This window comes from Chiloscyllium plagiosum, unplaced genomic scaffold (genome assembly GCF_037043375.1).
Source record: "Chiloscyllium plagiosum isolate Xiang-an unplaced genomic scaffold, Cpla_swu_hap1 HiC_scaffold_10, whole genome shotgun sequence".
Lineage (NCBI taxonomy): Eukaryota > Metazoa > Chordata > Chondrichthyes > Orectolobiformes > Hemiscylliidae > Chiloscyllium > Chiloscyllium plagiosum.
Genome location: NW_028270148.1, coordinates 105,053,061 through 105,074,225, shown reverse-complemented (window position 1 = coordinate 105,074,225; position 21,165 = coordinate 105,053,061). Strand labels below are relative to the sequence as shown.

The 21,165-nt window shown below is 40.4% G+C and overlaps 1 protein-coding gene across 4 annotated transcripts in view; it reads left to right on the top strand.

Moving 5' to 3' along the window:
- Positions 1-21,165, top strand: part of foxa2 (forkhead box A2) — a 90,312-nt gene that overhangs the window by 22,394 nt on the left and 46,753 nt on the right. Inside the window, exon 3 of one of the 4 annotated variants that reach the window (XM_087991624.1) lies at positions 16,160-16,203. The exons of the other annotated variants lie outside the window; for them this stretch is intronic. Coding sequence (XP_087847750.1) covers positions 16,160-16,188 — 29 coding nt within the window. The 3' untranslated portion in view covers positions 16,189-16,203. Of the gene's footprint in view, positions 1-16,159; positions 16,204-21,165 lie in introns of those variants that run through there. 4 annotated transcript variants of the gene reach the window in all.

Genomic DNA, 21,165 nt, shown 5'->3' with positions numbered 1-21,165 from the left:
CTGTACAGCCACAACATGACCTCCCAACTCCTATACTGAGTACACTGTCCAATAAAGAAAACATACCAAACACTTTCTTCAGTGGCCTGTCTACGTGTGACTTGATTTTCAAGGAACAAAAGGCATCTGGATGGGTATATGAATAGAAAGGGTTTAGAGGGTTATGAGCCAAGTGCTGGCAAATGGCAATAGATTTATTTTGGATATCTGATCAGTGTGGACTAGCTGGACTGAAGAGTCTGTTTCTGTGCTGTACAATTCCATGACTCTAATTGAGCTTATTTATCACAGGGAGCCATTGGAGTCGTCAATTTCATTTGATCTCATATTTAAAACAAAACACCAGAGATTTTGAAAGTGTGCTTTTTTTTCAATGCAAGGGGCAAATGCCTCAATCTATAAGTATTGACAATATTAAAGACATGCATAGCATTTAAAAGATACATTCCTCCTCGTTAAATCAAAATGAGCAGAATCATAATGTATTTCAACATTTCAGCCATAATCCATTCACCTATAGGATCTGCCTGCAATGTTTTATTCTACTGCAACATTATTTTTCAATCATTTCAGCTTATTTTTGCTACACTTATTGATTATGAATATCTTCAGGATCAATGGCATGTGGCTCATGATTTATCAGTGGCAGACCTGAGGAGCATCAGCCCTGTCCTAACATAAAGTCAAACCAAATCCATATATGGACAAGCAACTGATCAATCAATTGCTCCATCTATCTTGTTGGTGTAAGTTTTAGACAGGGACTATTTTGAGTACTTTTTCTGTTCATCACCAATTCTGTTTTTTTAGATTAGATTACCTACAGTGTGGAAACAAGCCCTTCGGCCCAACCATTCCACACCAACTCTCCGAAAAGTAACCCATTTCCCTCTGACTAATGTCACCTAACACAATGGACAATTTAGCATGGCCAATTCACCTGACATGCACATCTTTGGACTGTGGGAGGAAACCGGAGCACCCAGAGGAAACCCACGCAGACACGGGGAGTATGTGCAAACTCCACACAGACAGTTGCCCGAGACTAGAATTGAACCTGGGATGCTGGTGCTGTAAGGCAGCAGTGCTAACCACTGAGCCACCGTGCCACCCTTATTCTGCTTAGTTATTTGCCCCTTGCATAATTTTGCCCAAATTATTTGTGGGAAAAATGTTTCCCTCTCAAACAGTAAGAAAAAAAAAACCTCACCAATCCTTTTGAAGACGAGAAGGTAAAGAAGCAACGAAAACACAGAATATAAATCCTACCTAATAATATTGCAGCAAACATCACAACATTACATTTGACAGGGCAGTTTCTCAACTGCCAAACACTATCCCTTCCTAGAGAAAATATATTATAACATTGCAGAATTTCAGAAAAACCACCAGGTAACCTATTGCCTTTATTAATTACAATCTCAGTCTCGAAATCTGAGGGATCTCAGGCAAGGCTCGTCAACCTTGGATACACCCTTAGTTCTGCGGAGGAGTCATCCTGAAGTTGAAAGTTTAAACTCTGCTTTTCTCTCTCTACGGCTGTTGCCAGACCTGCTCAGTTTCTCCACATTGGCTAGCTGCTTTTATTTCCGATTTACAACATTTGCAGCATTTTGCCTTTGTTTGGCTGCACATTTTGTTATTTCTTAGCCCAGTCTAGTCTTGGGTTGAGAAACATGTCAGCCATGATTGAATGACAGGGCATACTTGATTTGCCAAATGAGATTCTGCTCCTGTACCTTATGCTCTTAAGGACTTTTCTGATGAACGATCTATTTCCATATACAATGCTTTCCACTGCACATTTCTCCTACTTGGATAGTAGCAAACATCTCTTCCCTGGGGTAGGTGAGTTCATAACTCGGGTGCATAATTTTAAGGTGAAAGGAGAAATATTTAAAAAGCATCTGTAGAGCAGACAACCTCAGCTATAAGTTATCATTGTGGCAGGAAACAACACAGGTGAAAGATAATGCTAGCAAAAAGGCCAAAGGTCACTTTTGGCATGAAGGTTCACATTCGCCACAAACCTTATCATCTTCACCCCAAAAAGTGGCAAGATTCATAAAAGAGAAGTCAATGATTTGGAGATGCTTTTGCATGGCAAGTTCGTGGGACCAAGTGGATGCTACTGGAGTGCTGATATCCTAGTAGAGGGAAGTAAATTGTACATTAAGTTATAGTGGTTTGCTTCTATCTGCTGCTTAAGTATGGTGAGAGGAATGTTCTCTTCAATCCATCATGCAAAAAACTGCATGGGCCAGGAGGTAGAGAACTTAAGGAGATACGTAACTGAATGCTGTTCTTCAATATATAGAGAGAAAAATAACCGAAACCTGAAATGTGATCCAAATCCAGAATTGTTGACAGTTAAGGAGGAAAGGCTCTATCAACTTAATTTGCATTTGCAGAGCAGAGGAGCTCAATAGCTGAGAAAATCAGCTTAAAAACCTGTGAGCTGAATTTTCACATCTGTTCACAAAGCTAGGAAATCTGAAGATAACATATGATATCAGTGTGCTTGTTTACACCTTGAAAAGTTCCCTATTTACTCTTACTAAAGGCAAATTAATTATATGTTGAAGCTCGGGGTTTACCTCTCCTCTGACAGAACTCTCATGTGGTGCTCAGGGACAGTCCCACTACCAGAATCTAATGGGTCCATCAGAATTCATGTAGATCTGACACAGCTACATGTAATAACATTCGTCCCATATTACCTATGGATGAGTGCTTAGCAAAACTGGAAAATAGTTTAATTCAGATGGTTTTTGACAACTATCTCCCAGCGAAGAATCTAAGTTGCTGACAATACTCATTATACCATTTAGGAGACTTTGTTCCAACAATACATTTATACAAATCTATATAAGGCATTTGGACAAATACATGGATAGGAAAGGTTTAGAAGGATATGGGCAAGTGCAGGGAAATGGTGTTAGTGTAGGTGGACATTTTGGTAGGACTTGTCTCCATGCTATAGGACTTTATGTTTCTCTACCCTTTGGCATCACATTGATGCCAGAAATCTTCATGAACATGATTCCTAGAAGGACTGGATGGAGTCACATATCTTGTGGATGATGTCCTGAACTATGGATCTATTCAGACAGAATATGACATGAGGGTGCAAGCTGAATTGCAGTGCTTACAGGAAGCAAAACTCATCCTCAGCAAGAAATGCTAGTTCTCCCACCTGGCTATCCAGTGTTTTAGCCATATTTTGGATGCACCTGTTGTCAGAATTATACAATCATAGAGTCGCTACAGTGTGGCCCAACAAGTCCACACCGACCCTCTGAAGAGCAACCCACACAGACCCATTCCCCTATCCTATTACTCTAGATTTCCCCTGACTAATACACCATGAATAGGAAGGGTTTGGAGGATATAGGCCAAGTGCTGGCAAATGGTACTAGGTTAATTTAGGATATCTGGTTGGCATGGAAGAGTTGGACCAAAAGGTCAGTTTCTGTGCTGTGTGACTATGACACTGTATGGTGAAAAGTGCAGTGTCAGTGCCAGCAGAGACTCGGAGCTTTTCCAGCCACCCAGTTGCTGTGTCCAGTGAGTACCACATTGCCCATTTCCTGGGGGTGGACAGAGGGTTTGGCCAGTCTACAGAGTCACTTGATTGCCCTTAATGTGGGCCAAGCTCTTGACAGGTTGGAGTGGTTGCACACGCAGTGGTTAGAGTATGAGGAATGGTAAACACTTTAAGACCAACCACTGAGACCAAAATAGCTGTGGAAATTCCAGTTCCGTGGGACATGACGGAACTCCAGAGGTTCATGGTTAAGGTAAACCAAATTGCAAAGTTATTGCCCAAACTAACTTCCTCAGTGAGCCACTCCATCAACTGCTACAACAAGGTAATACTAGTGCTGGGAGGAAGAACAGCAAAGAGGTGAAAATCAAAGAGGTGCTATTATTTCTTGATAATAGCATCATGACCCAGTCATACCCACTATAATTGCTGCTGATATACTTTCTGTGGGACCAGGAACTGTACTATTTCAGACAGATGGTGTAGATCAATAACTATGCATCCCATTCATTGACAAAGATGGAATAACATAGCACCATCCAAACCTAAGGTGTCTTCCAGCTGGAAGGACAAGGGCAACTGAAGCATGGGAACACCACAATATGCAAGTTTCCCTCCAAATTACTCACCATCTTGACTCGGAAATCCTTCCAAACCAGGCACATCCTGACTATGATGGCAGCGACAGCAGGGTAGGAAGTGTTTGGGTTTGTGCCTATACGCTCCCGCTCACCTGGCCGGCTGCATTCTTCATTGTTTGGTTTCTCCATTCCTCTTTTGTATCAAAGTTCACCTTTTCTTCTTTTCTGCGGCTGTGGTGGAGGAAGGTGGTTAGTGAGGCCGCCGTGATGGCCATGTGGTGGCCCCCGAAGGCCATTCCCCGTGGTCTTAGCGGCTACGGCTTTACCAAGATTTCATCAAGGTCTGCTCCCTCCCTCCTGCCGGTGGTTTCAGCGGTGGCTATTGCGGTGGTGATATGGTGGTTCTGGTTCATTCCTCGTGGCTATGGCGACAATGTGACACCTTTGGGCTGTGACTGAAATGGTGACGGTTTTACCATCAGTGAGTTGGTGGGTCTGGTCTGTCCCTCCTGGCTATGGCAGCGATACAGTGGCTTCAATGTTGGCAATGGCAGAGTGGTGGGCCCGGTCAGGAAATCCTTGCTTTGGCGGCTTCAGGGGCATCCTGTAGCTACTTCAGAAACCCAGGAGCCATGGAGAGAACTAAAGATGAACTTTGTCCTAAATCTGTCTCACTTATTTCTTTTTATAGTTCCTGTAATAAATATGGTGCTGAATTATGGCAAATTACAGACATCCCATTGTATTTTCATAAATATGATTAAAACTAAATTGCTATTCTATTCTAAATTGTTGTTCCTTCACTTTAGTTGTTTCAAAACGCTGGAACCCCTTCCAAGCAGCACTGTTGGAGCACCAACAAGGACTGCTGTATTTCAAGAAGGTGCCTCACTCTCATTTTCTTGAGGGCATTTAGGGGTGGACCATAAATACTGGCCTAGCCAACAATGCCCTCATTCAACGAAAGAAAGGTTAAAGAAAAGATTAGCTGCTCCATAAGCTTGTGAACAGTTTGCAGTTTATGTTCTTGGTCTTCACGTCAAGATAGAGACAATGCAGTTGTCTCCCCATGTACAGCCTTTTAAAGTGAACAGGACAGGGTTTGATGCAAAGGCAGAGAATGCACCAGGAAAGCAAAAGACTTTAGAAAATGTGGTGCTGGAAAAGCACAGCAGCTCAAGCAGCATCCGCCTGATGAAGGGCTTTTGCCTGAAACATTGATTTTCCTGCTCCTTGAATGCTGCCTGACCTGCTGTGCTTTTCCAGCACCACGCTCTTGACTCTAATCACCAGCATCTGCAGTACTCACTTTCGCCTAGCCTTTAGAAAATGCTTTGCCCTGTATTCTTCTGGCTAGGCCTGAACAAGGTGACTGAGTTTTCAGTGAAGAGTTGGAAACTTTCACCTCAATGACAATTGCAATTCAGTGACTGTATTAAATCAGAGAGACACAGGTATTTAATGAAAAATGTTAAGACAAAGAGTAGCGGTTGAAGGGATGGCTGGTATACATGCTGCATAATCCTCCTGTTTGTCAGTGCTATAAACAAAGAGAACACCTCTATGTAATGAATGATTTACTCATATATAATGAGAGATTGGTCATTCCGAGAGTTCTGAGGGTCAAATACTGCAACAGTTGCACCAAGGACATTTGCCTTTCACAAATTATTGAACCAGAGGCAGATATCCAGTTTGGTGATCAACTTTCTCAAAACTATGAGAAGAGATGATAACAAGCTGCGTTATTTAAGTTCTCCAACATCAGGAGACAAGACAGTCGTGACATCATCTTCCTTTCCACTGAAAACATAGAGGAAGCATCTTGGGATGAACCACTTTGGTTACAGAGGTCACCGAGGTAAAATGTTCATGATAATAGTTGGCTACTACACCAGTGGATAGAAGTCAAGCAACAGCAGGATCACATATCTAACGTCTGACTGAGTGATATGCTAATAGAACACAGTATACAGCAATGAAAGAAACTACAAAATGTCACATTATCTTGTTGTTACATCCTCAAGGCAAGATGAAGCCATAGTTAGATGTTTCTTATATGAAGTTAATACCTTCTTTATCTTAGTGGACTTTATAAATACACTTTGGCAGCACAATAGAAATGAAATCATTACATATAAAGCGGATGCTATCGCTCAAATGAATTACTGTCAAAGCATTGGTAGTTCATCATGGAGTTCAACATCACCTATTTTGATGTTTTCATATTCAGAAATGCTTTCTAAAGATACATAGAATGAGCATCCTGAGGAAGTGATGCATATGAGTACAAATACAACACTGACAACACATTTGCCAAGTATATGAATAGGAAAGAATTGGAGGGACGTGGACCAGGAGCAGATAGGTGGGAATTGATTCAGTTTGGGATTATGTTCGACATGGACTGGCTGGAACAAAGGGCTTGTTTCCATGATGTTTGACTCTATGTCTCTATAACCTTTCAACAATTATAAAATATCTTTACATTTAACTATATGTCAGTGTAATGGCAATTCTTATATAAAACAATTAGATGATCTAATTTTATACCTTTCTATTTGTATAATCATATATTTTACACCTAATATAAATGCATAAACTTATGCACTGAACTATTTTGATATAATTAGGTTATTACATAATTTATTAGATATAATTCTATGTATATATAATTTCTTAATAACTAAAATATGTTCAATATTTCGATGTGGATTTGTTCAGTTTCTAATTATTTGAGTGGAGGCAGGTAAACGTACAAGATTCATTCATTTCTTGAAGGTTTCCTGTTTGACCTACAGATATTACCATCAGGCACGACCATGCATTATTTCCATAGGATGTTACACAAAAATAACTCATACATTGAGTGATTAGCCAATAATTCACTAAACTCCTAGTGGTCCAACCTAACATTTCCTCTTTGTAATGCGAGCATTTACAGAATTTTTGATTTTTATTTCAAAGTCTTAGCACTCACCATTTCTCTTTCACTGCATACTTACTCCAAGGTTTTCATGGTGGCTCTAAACTGCTCCAAGTTTGTAATTTTAGCCCATCCATTTAGTTTACTGGCTTGTTATCATCCCCTGGTATCTGAAACACATTTCTATATTATCCAGAGCAATATTCTGCTATTGTTTGTTCTGTTTAAACGTTTCTCATTGTAGTTGTGTGTTCTGCTCATTGAATGGAATAAGAATGAAGCTGCCAAACTGAATCTTAAACACTTTTCCAAGAACTGTGTGTTAAATAGATGATTCAAAGATCAGACAGCATCATTAAATAGCTACAGTCCATTTAGTGATTGTTTCCAAGTGGATATTTTCAGGCATTCATTGCTGAATCAACAAAGATGCGGAACAAAACTCTAAATCATTAGGCAAAAGATTTCTATTGCATTTAATGTCAACAAAACACTTCTTTTGATGTTAACTTTAGATAGCATTTGTCAATTTCATTTTATTGGTCTTAAATATAATTTAGAAGTACAGAGCTTATAACAAATGCCAAGTATTGTTTCTAAAACTTAAGACTTGAGACCTGATACAATCAAATGTAAATTGCATTCTGTGGGGAAAAGTGAAATTTGCAATTTAAGGTGATGCATTATTGTAAATTCATTGGAAAAAAGTCTTATGTTAACAAATTTCCTTTCTATATTGAAATGAGTTGTCACATTGCGAAAAAGAAACTAAGTCGCTGACTCCATAGATAGGATTAATGTTTGAACTATAGGCAGAATGTGTAGGCTTCTTTAGTTCCACACTGATTTTATTAATCCAATCAAGAAAGATTACCATAGCAACAAACAACAAAAATGCTGCAGCCACTGACTGCTTTCTGAAAAGGACTTCAAAAGGAAGATGCTCCAAAGAACGTTGCAGGAATAATATGTCATTTTACTTTCAATACATTTTGCAACAGTGCCTGAGCATAGCAACATAAAAGACTTTGAATCATTCAAAAAAAGACAGCTGGTTAAAAGAAGCACCAAGAATGCCTTTAAAGAACTTTGCTGAATAAACATTTTGTTTCTTTAAGGTTTTTAAGTTGCTGGTTTTTGCACCGATTTTAATGCTTGTTCTGGAAGATACCAATTTTAAAAGACATTTTGTTAGATCCTCCAGTAATCATACCTCTGTAATAGTTCCATAGTTTAATGTGAAGTTATATTTGATGTGAGGATGGCACTGTGCCAAGGATGGTTTGTGCCCACACTTCTGAGGTGCTGAGTTCATTATCTTAAATTAGCTATCATAAAACGTGCTGAATGCAGGCCATGTATCTCCTTCATATGGGGACTAAAAATAAATCAAACGTTTGTCACTCCCTAACTATGATTTTTACATGAATATAAGTTACAACCAGTCACCTGTCCCATATTTTTCACAGGAAACAGTATGCTTGAGAGATGGTAAGCAGAAATAATTAAGAATCATAGGCTAAACAGCAATTAAAAGTGCAAGAATATTTGATAGTCTGTTCTTAAAATGAAACATAAAATGAAGATTAATATATTACCATTCCCACACTTTGCTCATTTTCAACTGTTTGAAGAAGATATTGGACTTAAAGAGGGTTAAATGTACTTGATTTTAAAATTCTCATCCTTGGTTTCAAATCATGGCCTCCACCCTCTCTATCCCTGTAGCTGTACAACACTGAGATATGTACACTCTTCAAACGACTGCAATTTTAATCACACATCGCCAAAGGCTGCCTTAACTTCACCAAGCTCTGAAATGTCCTCTCTAAATCTCATTGAGAATGGTGCCAATGCATGGAGACAGTATAAACTTTTTGCAGTATTTTATAATGAATACACACAACAATAAATGATTCAATTCAGTTCAATACATTGCCTTTCTATCCTCCTTTAAGACACTCCTTAAAACATATCCCTTTGCGTAAGCTTTTGACCATTTGCACTAATATCCCTTGTGGATTCGTGAAAGTTGCTGTTCAGTAGCATTCCTGTGCCCATCCTGTTGCATATTTTAGTTAAAACTGTTGTATAAACAGGAATTTTGTTGTTGTTCTGAAGTAATGCAGAATAAGGGAGCAGAAACCATCTTTCCTGAAAGAGTGGATGCTAGCTAAATTGAAAATTTCAAGGTATCAATAGCTTTTGTGTGTTGGCAAAGGGAATTAAGTAATCCAAAGCAAAGGTTGTGAATGGAGTTGAGGTACAAATCAGCTATGTTTTAAGTGAATGACACTTCAGTTTTGTGTCTGTCACTCGTCTGCTCTCGTTCCTATGGTATACCAGACACAGGCATCAAAGATTTATGCACAAAATATCAGTGCAAGAGACAATGAGTCAATTCTTGGGTTAAATGTGAACATTTCAACAAAAAAAATCCTCATTTCAATCCTTTATGTTTCAGTGTTTCTTTAAGTGATCAATATTCTTACAATGTACATTGAATACTTGCTACCAAAAAATAATCTGTCAACTCAGACTGGCACCATATTGATTGTAAAACTAGCCACAGTCTAACAATACAGCACATACTGTGCATGTGTTATGCATGGGGCACAGCTAAGTGGATCGCCATCTCCCTGGCAAATACTTCTGTTTGTGTTGTGCATGCCATTTTTTCAATCACCCTTGTAAGCCTTTGTCCTGAATCAGTGCAGGGTTTGCAATGAGCTACAAACCATTTTTCAAAGGTAATCTAAAATGTAGCTTCGTTCCCTTGCTGCTAAATCTGCCTGGTTCATAATATGGTTCGAAAAGCAATCAATATAATGGTTTGAAACAATTTAAGACGAGAATTGGAAGCCTATGAATTATGAAAGGTCAAAGAATTCCATATTTGTCTATAAGTTACTTTATATAAAAGTAACAATTCTGCTTAAATTGTAAAACGTGTTTCCCCATCCACTATCTATTGGGGAGAAAGAGGATTTAACTCTAATGAGAAAAAGCTAATAATGTTGATGCCAAAGGTTACAATAACCTACTGCATAAAGGACTGCAATTAAAAACCTCACTTTAAACACTTATCTGTACCCTGCAAAAGTCAGTGTCTTTGGCAGAGAGAACAGGGGAGGACATTGGAATTTAAAGTAACCTTATTGTGAAGGTCTGAATGAACTTACACACTCTTTAACCACAAGTCGGACAGTGGGGGATGGGAAGATACAATCGGACACGTTCAGCAAATAGAGGCTCAGGATTACTGTTTACTGACTGCCAGGTTTATTGAAAAAAGTTTAGCTTCGTAACCTGATCCAATCTGATCCGCTCCTGATAGTTTAAAATGACCAGGTGATTGTAACCGGCCCTTGCCGATTGATAATGACAGATGGATTAGCTCATTCTTTCTTTATCTTTGTCGACCTGCATTTTCTCTCCAGTAGATTCAGGCTGCCGCCTGGTTTGACCGCTCAGTCTATTTGGGATCCGAAAGCCCCACAGGTCGGCCTGCACAACACACATCCAGGCTCTGGGAGACAGTAGAATTAAAGCGGATCAAATGTAAAATGTAATTAAAGTGTCCTGATGAGTAATCGGTCAGTCACTTGTGGAATTGTGGATTCAGCTCAGTTCCTGTCTCCTGTGTGGCTGTCTTGCAGAGTGGTGTAAAATTCTCGGCTTTGCCTTCCCTGCCAGCTGTTTCCCCAGCCTGCCTGCCTTAGTAGCCATGTGGACGAGTTGATGAGGGTGGGGGTGAGGGGGTGTGGAGGTCGTTCCAGTTGACTCTTTGAACAGCTTTGCGTTGTTTTGTTAAAAGAAAAGAAGGCTACAGTTTTGGCACCTCATACTTCACGTTCCTCCGTCTTATTCTGAGCAATCGCACCTCCGTGTGAGAGTGGACCTGGTAATTACCTTTCACCCCAATGCTGCAAGATCTAACAGGTCCTATAATGGATGGCACTGATGGTGTGTGCTTATAACTTAGCCACATCTGGCTAACACCAAAAATGGGCACGATCAATCATTCAACCATCCTCAGAACAACTCGAACAGTGCAGTTCCAGTACAAGTTGCTCAGAAATCTATACACTGGTAAATCTAGCTGTTCGTCATTTATATAAATGATTTGGATGTGAACATAGGCAGTATAGTTAGTAAGTTTGCAGATGACACCAAAATTGGAGGTGTAGTGGACAGCAAAGAAGGTTACCTCAGATTACAAGGGGATCTTGATCAGATGGGCCAATGGGCTGAGGAGTGGCAGATGGAGTTTAATTTAGACAAATGCGAGGTGCTGCATTTTGGGAAAGCAAATCTTAGCAGGACTTATACACTTAATGGTAAGGTCCTAGGGAATGTTGCTGAACAAAAACACCTTGGAGTGCAGGTTCATAGCTCCTTGAAAGTAGAGCCACAGTTAAATAGGATAGTGAATGCATGCTTTTCTTTATTGGTCAGAGTATTGAGTATAGGAGTTGGGAGGTCATGTTGCAGATGTACAGGATGTTGGTTTGTCCATCTTTGGAATATTGCCTGCAATTCCGGTCGGTTTCCTGTTGGAAAGATGTTGTGAAACTTGAAAGAGTTTCAGAAAAGATTTACAAGGATGTTGCCAGGGTTGGAGGATTTGAACTATAGGGAGAGGTTGAATAGATTGGGGCTGTTTTTCCTGGAGCATCGGAGACTGAGGGGTGACCTCATAGAGGTTTATAAAATTGTGAGGGGCATGGATTGGATAAACAGACAAAGTCTTTTCTCTGGGTTGGGGGAGTCCAGAACTAGAGGGCCTAGGTATAGAGTGAGGGGGAGTGACATTAAAGAGACCTAAGGGGCAATATTTTCACACAGAGGATGGTGCGTGAATGGAATGAGCTGCCAGAGGAAATGGTGGAGGCTGGTACAATTACAACATTTCAAAGTCATCTGGATGGGTATTTGAATAGGGAGGGTTTAGAGGAATATGGACCAAGTGCTGGCAAAATGGGACTAGATTACATTGGGATATCTGGTCGGAATAGACGAATTGGACTAAAGGGTCTGTTGCCATGCTATACAGCTCTATGACTCTATGACTCAGTAAGCGTGTAACCAAATATTAATTTGAAACAAGAAGCCTGGAATTTCATCCCTGAGAACAAATTGGGAGATGCATCTAAAAGCACAATCAAAGTTATCAAGGTATCTACAATTATCCTCTTAGTCTGATTGGAATATGTGCAAAACTTAACGTGAGAGTATATGTGCATGAATAAGTCTACACAAGAAAATGACCAACCCACTACCAAAGTCTCTTCCCACTTTGAATCTTCAAATTTAATGTTCCTGCTTTTTTGTTAGCATTATCCTTGCATATTAGGCACAGTGGCGAATCAGGGGAGCTTTTCAGCTTTTAACTTTTCTACAAAACTAACTTGAAAGTAGAGCAGGTCTGAGGGAGGGTGAATATTTTTTCTTAAAAAAGGGCTCAAAAATTGCACTCAGTGCAAAAGATTTTCTTGTTTCACACAAAAGGCAGGAATTGTTGGAAAAATCCAGCAAGTTTGGCAGCATCTGTGGAAGGAAAGAAGAGTTAATGTTTCAGGGCCAGTGCCCCCTCTTCAGAGCAGGTTATCTGGTCAGACTTGGCTGTCTTTTACTCCATAAATTCAAAATATTTTTAAAAACCATGTGTGTGTGTGTGACTTGCGCACAACATGAAGGGCAGCACGGTGGCTCAGTGGTTAGCACTGCTGCGTCAGCGCCAGGGACCCTGTTTCAATTCCAGCCTCGGGCGACTGTCTGTGTGGAGTTTGCACATTCTCCCCATGTCTGCATAGGTTTCCTCCAGGTGCTGGATTAGTGGTGCAGGAAGAGCACAGCAGTTCAGGCAGCATCCAAAGAGCAGTGAAATCAACGTTTCGGGCAAAAGCCCTTTCATCCCACAGTCCAAAGATGTGCAGATTAGTTGCATTGGCCATGGGAAATTGCTCAGAGTGTTTAGGGATATGTAGGTTAGGTGCATTAGTTGGGGAAAATGTAGTGTAGTAGGGGAATGGGTCTGGTTGGGTTACTCTTTGGAGGGTCTGTGCAGACTTGTTAGGCCAAATGGCCTGTTTCCACACTTCTATGAATCTCCAGGACAAATTCTCTAATATGTGAAAGGCCATTTGTAGGTGATACAGCACAGTGGAATTATGTTGAATGATACCAATGCTACTTGTTATTGAAATGCTAAGTTGCACACAATGTTGGTAGAGCAAAACAAAGGCACTCTCGGACCAATGGGTAAGTGTCATGGAAAGCTCTGCCCCATTACCAATTGCTTTCCATTGGGAGGAGGTTGAATGGTAATCGAAGTGGAAGGGAGATTTACTGAATTGGATTAGACAATTGGCGTCCATTTTGGGTTGCAGGGTAGTAAAGGCTTTTCGATTATTGACAATGTACACAAATACAAACCAACAGATATTTTCATTGAACTAATGCCCAGATTAGCTCTGCACTAGTCACTCATTGGAAATTAATTTCATGATCAATACCATCATTTGGTAGTGCAAATAACTCCATAATTCTACATAAAGCATTTTTTAAAAGTTGTCTCATTCTTACTCAGACCATTGAGAATAGGAGTTGGGACGTCATGTTAATGTTATACAGGACGTAGGTGAGGTCACACTTGGAGAACTGTATACAGTTCTGGTCACCCTGCTATCGGAAGGATATCATTAAATTGGAGAGAGTTCAGAAAAGATTTACCAGGATGTTGTAAGGATTGGAGGGTTTGAGTTATAAAGATAGGCTGGGACATTTTTCCCTGGAGTGTGGGAGGTTAAGGGGTCACTTTATCACGATTTATAAAATCATGAGGAGCATAGATAAGGTGACTAGCAAAGGGTTTTTTTTCCTTAGGACGGGGTAGTTCAAAACAAGGGGGCATTTTTTAAGGCGAGAGGAGAAAAATTTGAAAATAACTTGAGGGGCAACATTTTCACACAGTGGATGGTTCGTACGTGGAATGAGCTGCCAGAGGAAGTGGGAGATGCACATTTTGCCCTTCCATACTAAAACTGTCTTCACTTACAGGATCTGTATCCCTTTATTCCCTTCTTATTCATGTGTTCATCCAGGTGCTTCTTGAATGCTGTTATTGTGTTTGCTTCCACCACCTCCTCAGGCAGCGCGTTCTAGGTACTCACCACCTTTTGTGTGAAAAACTGGCCTCACGCAACTCTTTTCAACTTCCCCTCCTGCACCTTGAACCTGTGTCCCCTAGTAATTGACCTGTCCACTCTGGAAAAAAGCCCCATACTTTCCAATCTATCCATGTCATTCACAATCTTATAAACTTCTATCATGTTGCCCCTCAACCTCCTGCGTTCCAATGAAAATAAACCCAGTCTAACTAACCTTTCTTCATTGCTAAACTCCCCTGTACCAGGCAACATCCTGGTAAACCATTTCTGTACTCTCTCCAAGTCTGTATCCACATCCTTCTGGTAGCTTTGATACACATTGACCCTCACCAAGCTTTTTCCATCATGCCTACACAAAATTTTCTAATTCTGTTTGAGCTTGCTGATCCAGGCGTTATGCTGAAAGAAATCTCAAAAGATCCTAGTGTACCATAACATTATAAACAGAGAATTGCTTTCACAGTCTGCTGGTGCACATTGGAAGAATGTGCCACTTGGTAATGCAGTGTAGCCTCAAGTCCAGCAAGATTCTCACTTTGTTCCACAGACTGTGCTGAGATAGCTAACCTCAGATGAAGGCAGGCAAGCCCACTGCAGTGTAACTGAGCCAGGCAAGGGAGAAAAGCAGTGTAAATCCTCATCCAGAACCCAGTTAAAAATCACACAACACTAGGTTATAGTTGTGTGATTTTTAACTTTATCCATCCCAGTCCAACACCGGCACCTCTACATCCTGAACACAGCAATGCAGGAAAATGTATGGCTATGGTTGTCAGATGAGGGTGGGATGCCATAGGCTGTGATACCCCCTTGGTAAATCAGTGGGCAATCTTGATTGATTCACACATGATACAGGGTGGATGTAGTTAGAATCTTACAGAAGCTTCAGCTACAGCCTTCAAGGGGGTGGGGTAGGGGTGGGGGCAGAAGTAATTTTCAATGTTACTTGTATTGCTGAATTCCTGCACTCATTGAGGTGAGATATTAGTTCCAGGCATAGACTTGTTTGTTCCAATTTACTGCATCAAATTAACATCAATCACTCCCAAGTTCTCCAGTGACAAACTTGCTGGGCAATGCACGTGAATGGGTGTCCCAGCCAAGAATAGGGTTGGTTTCAACTTCAATATCTTCGGTTTGTCACTGGACAACTTTGAAATCTGCACTGTAAGTTTAGTATCAGTGCAAAGCAATTTCAACTTCAAACTGGCATAAACTTTGTGGCATGGGGGAGGGAGGGGTTCATTTTGACACCAACAATAACTGAAGCCAGGAAAGGTAGTTAAACAGGAGGCAGACAGTACATCACACAATTTCACACAATTTCCCTGTGTCAAATTTGCTCTCCATGGGGTGTAAATTGGATGACAAGTTTGGAATGCAAAACTGAAGCAAAGTGGATTTCCACCTTCTCCTTCAGCAAGTCTGTTACCTCTACATTCTGGCTTTTTGTTGGATTTGTTGTCTGTATTTCCAACATAATCAGCAGAATAGATGAAACTTGACATTGGTAGTTAAGTTGTAATCTGATTGTATTCATTGATACAGTTGAGTAAAATTGATGCAGAGTAAAGTTGGTGCAGAGTAATATCGATGTTGGGGCCAAACAATAAGACTCAGCCTCTTGTCTCAAAGAAGCCAGGACTCAATTTCATGAGAAATAAAAGCAGAGAGGGTGCTGGAGAAGCTCGCAGTATCTGTGGAGAGAGAAACAAAGTTAACTTTATGAGTCCAATATGATTCTTCTTAAGAACTCTGCTAACTCTGTTTCTCTCTCTGCAGATGCTGCAAGACTTCTGAGTTTCTCCAACACTTTCTGTCTTTATTTCAGATTTCCAACACCCGCAATATTTTTGCTTTCTTTTGTTTTTATGTTATTTTTGCTTGGTGGCGGAACTCATTTGACAATTTATTCTTCTGCTTTGCTCCTAAGATTCTGCACCTGGGTGCCTTTGTACTTAAGATGGGACCATAAGTGGCAACTTGTAAACTTTTCATGGTCCTCATGTGAGTATATGTGATGATAAATCTAATTCAGTTTATTTGAGAGGTGGGCTGAGAGGAAATGCCTTATGAAGGGATCAAACTCATGATCACTAATGATTTCCTGCTGAAGTGCAATACATCATTTGAGACCCATCCCACCAGGCTTCACAAACAATTCAACAATCCTGCCTTTAACAAGCTGTTGTCAAAGCTCAAACTAAGGCAAATACATAATTCTACCAACCAGCAACTTGATGGGAGCACACTACTGATGAAAGATTGCTATGACATTTTCACAACTTGTACTTGAACATGCATCCATTAAGGAGTCCATACCGGAGCAGGGTAAGAGGAAGTTGGGATCATTAATGGCACATTTATGCTAATATTTAGTTCCCAGTTGAGTTCAATTTGGATGTTACTGAGATCCAAGGAAATGAAAAGAACATGGCCCATTTACTCTGTGCAAACTGTGAGTGTATTCTTAATAGTTTTAAAACCTTTGGAAAATCCAAGCCACTTGGTGATTTGAGGGTTTTGCCAACATCACAATATTAATGGTTCATCTCTGAGCAACATTAATCCAGTAGTGATACAGGACTGAGACTGAAATCCAGAGATTAAATCATTCTTCTAACACAAAATCCAAATTCTGCTCCTGTGTTTTAAGGTCTTTCAGAAGACGGTGGTGAACTGCTGCAGCCTAGAGAGTGTGGGTGCATACACTGGACTGTTTAGAGGAGAGCTTTTGTTTTTGACAGAACAGTGATATACCTCACATGTGGCTCACGGGAGAATACGAATGTGGTGATGCCCCATGCATCTGCTTCCCTTGTCCTTCCGGGTGGTAGAGGTTGTGGGTTTGGAATTTGCTGTCAAAGTAAACAGATTTAGGGGCTCATTGGTCATGAGAGCCTGGCTCAGTGGTAGCACACATGCCTCTGGAATGGAAGCTTGGTTCTCACTGTAGGATTTTAGCGCACAGTGGTTGAACTGAAGATTTCAGTGGTAAAGTTTTGTCAAAGGAGCAGAAAAATGATACGGAAGGCATGAGTGCCATTTTCCTGGATGTCCCATCTTGTGCACTTTAATGTCCTATGTTCATGGAAGGCCTTCTGTGTGTACAAGTCTTCTTTCACAGAGTTGGAAATATGTTATAAAGACAGCATGGAAATCAGTTGTTCAGCCCAATCACACCATGCTGGGGCTTACCTTCCCCACAAGGGAGGTGATGACCTAGTGGTATGATTGCTGGTTGTTAATCCAAAGACCCAGTCATGTCCCAGAGACCTGGGTTCAAATCCCACTGTGGCCGATGGTGGAATTTGAATTCAATGCATAAAAAAAGTCTGGAATGACAACAATGAATCCATTGTCAGAAAATATCCATCTTATTCATGAATGTCCCATAGGGAAGGAAACTGCCATCCTTACCTGGTCTGGCCTACATGTGATGCCAGATTTGCAGCAATGTGGTTGACTCTTAACTATCCTCTGGGCAGTTAGGAATGGGCACCCAAGTCCTGTGAATGAATTTTTAAAAGTTGTAGACCTTTGACTGCCATGTTCTAATGCATTTTTACTGTCTTCCTTTAGCCAGCCATCGAACCAATTCTTAAATTTTGCATAATCTTTTCTTCAGTCAGCATCTCTGGTACCTGGCAAAGAAAACTCCACACCTCTGTCCTAAATCGCTTACAATTAATATACAGTCCCTTGTTCTAGATTACTTAATCTTAAGGAAAGACTATTCTGATCTATTCTTGCCTCACTTCAAACACGTCCATCAAATTACCTGGAGGCAAGCTCATTGAGTATATTTAAAACAGAGATGGATAAGCTCTTGATTGCCAAGGGGATCAAAGGTTATGGGGAGAAAGCAGGAAATTGGGGTTGAAAAACCTATCAGCCATGATTGAATGGTGGAGCAGACCCAATGGGTTGAATAGCCTAATTTCTGGTTCTGTGTCTTGTATCTTACCCTGTAATCTCCACTATGCACATTTTTAAATGTATATTTTTGTATTTATATTTTCTGATGCCATAAGGTATCCTTGTGAATCTGTACTGTATTATCCCATTTGCTCCAGTATGCTTCCTATATTGTGGAGCCAAGGATGCACATAATACTCCCCACTATGTTCTCAGTGAGTTTAATTTTATATAAGTAGCCCTTCACCCACCTTTCTAATAAGTGATGTGGAGATGCTGGAAGCAATTAGACATTCTTTTTGAAAAAAGAGAATCAACAGTGAAAAAAAACAGAATTTACTACAATGTAAACCTCTCTGGTGATAATGACAAGACTGTGTAGCTTGTCCTTGGCCTGAACAATTCTACCAATCTTTCTAAGCCTGTGTAACCTTCACAGCCCTAGCAGGTCTGTGTTAGCAAACAACATGTGGCCTCTGAAGCCGAACTGCTCGCAAAGGAGACAAGCTGCCTCTTTCTTATTCTCTTCAGTAATCATGGAAACCTGCTCCTCTCACATACTGGTGCCAACTTTTTCCCTGGTCAAGAACTTCCTTCTTGGAAACAGATGACTCCTTTTTTGTCGACACCAATATATTGGAGTGCATAACAAAACAAAGAACATGTTTGTATCCATTCTTCTGAAAGCAGACTGTTATATGTGCAATCAGTGCACTAGGAGACACTCCCTCATGAGCTGCAGCAAATTGAAACTGCCAAGATGCTGATTCACACACAGCGAGGGCTGTTACAACGTTAATAATGTAAAAGTTTTATGGTCTTCGATCCATTGAGGATTCTTCTGCCTTGGCTTCGGTGAAAGAGCTGATTGTAGAGACTTTGAAAGTTGCAACAGGAATTAAAAATGGAAACAGCTGCAGCGCTGAATTTGCTTTCTCTTTGACTCCAATTTTCTGCCCTGGAGCTGCTAACCTATAGTTTTGCTTGATGTCTGTTTGACTTATGAGCCCCATAAGCAAAAGATTTTGGCAGGCAAATAGCCCAGAATTATTATATAAGCCGGCACAAATGTATAACTAATTTCTTGATCCTGAAAAGTTGTGTACAAACTTTCTGTCACACTGGAAGGCATCCAGTGCCATATCTAAATTGTTACATATCAAGCGCAGAGTTACAAAACGGGTTATACATAATTAGTTACCATGTCTCAGATGATTCTTAAGAAGCAAAATCCAAGTCAATATATTTCAGCTGACAAGCTTCAGAATTCCACTTCAACACTACTTTGATTTACTCTGTTGGCATAATTGGAGTTTGTGGTGGGGGTCCCCCTGTCATCTGTGGTGTGATTGCTTTATAAGCTGAGCATACTGATGAGTCAAGGACCACGATGACACTACATGATCAGAAGCCACCGAGGAGTCTAAGTAGCTAGACTAAAGATGGACACACATGTCACTCTGCAACTGTGAGTTATCAGTTCATTTAAGAAAACATGTTTGGGATTTTCATATAAATTTCATCAATATTAATTACCAATGCAGCATGAGTGTGATAACTTTGTGACATAAAATGTAAGCACAGGAGTAGGCAATTCAGCCTCTCGAACCGGTTCATGGCTGATCTCATAAGAATGCAACATCACCAACCTTTGAACTCGCTGAGAAACTTTCACATCTATTCTCTATTTTATTATTTATTTTATTCCAAGTTAAGCTTCACCTTGGTTTTAAAACACTATCCTTATTTTCAAATTTCTCCCGTTACCTTTCCTCCCTATATCTGTGTGCTTCAGTCCAATGACACTCAGATATCTGTGTGGTTTGCACATCCCTAGTTTTAGTCACTCCAGACTGGGGACAGTGCCTTCTGCGGCTCTAAGTCTTGGGAATCTCTCCCTAACTACTTCTGACTGCCTCTTTCTCTTTCTCCCTCTTTCCTCCTTTAAGATGTTGCTTAAAACCCACCTCATTGACAGAACATTTGCTCAACTACAGCTTATGTGACTCGATACAATGACAATATTTAAAAGGCACCTGGATGGGTATATGAATAAGAAGGATTTAGAGGGATATGAGCCAAATGCTAGCAAATGAGACTAGATTACTTTGGGATGTCTGGTCAGCATGGATGGTTGGACCGAAGGGTCTGTTTCTGTGATGTGCATCTCTATGACGGTATGTTATACTTATTCTGACAATGCTCTTGTGAAATATCCTGGTTTGATTCAATTCCCTGAAGGGCTACAAAAATGTAGGTTTGTATTTTGAGTTGTTTGTCTTTATGACCTTCTGTGAGTGGAGCTAACATTGGAGTCTCAAGAGAAGGAGGAATAATTGATTTGTTTTCCTTGGAATAAGGCTTTGAGAATATCCAAATAACATTTCTGTGACTATTAAGGGCATTGAAACAATTGGTCTTGTCATCTTGTCTATGATAGCAAAAAGTTCAAACATTAGTCATTCTAGTTAAATATTAGGAGGTTGGCAACAAGAAAATAAAACTGAATAAGTTTTATTTCAAAATAGCAAAATGGCCCCTGAATTGGGGAGGGCAAGTGGATTCGACTGGGAAGCAAAAGGATGGAAATGAAAGGTCAGGTGTCAGGATTTAAGATCAATGATCTTTATCAGTTCCTGTATTGCATTAAGCTGGACACTTAATGTAGGGGACAGAATGTACTAACTTCAAGGTGAGTGAATATACTGTCGCAACCAGGTGAGGAGGAATAGAATGGCTTACCTCTTTGCCAAAGTCCTCATTTGAATGTAACAAGCTATATCTAAAAAGAATATACTTTAAAAAGATGGGTGGCACTGTGACTCAGAGGTTGGCACGGTGGCTCAGTGGTCAGCACTGCTGCCTCATAGCACTAGAAACCCGGGTTTGATTCCAGCTTCAGGCAACTGTCTGTGTGGAGTTTGCACATTCTCTCCGTGACTGTGCGGGTTTCCTCCAGGCGCTCCGGTTTCCTCCCACAGTCCAATGATGTGCATACTTGGTAGATTGACCATGCTAAAT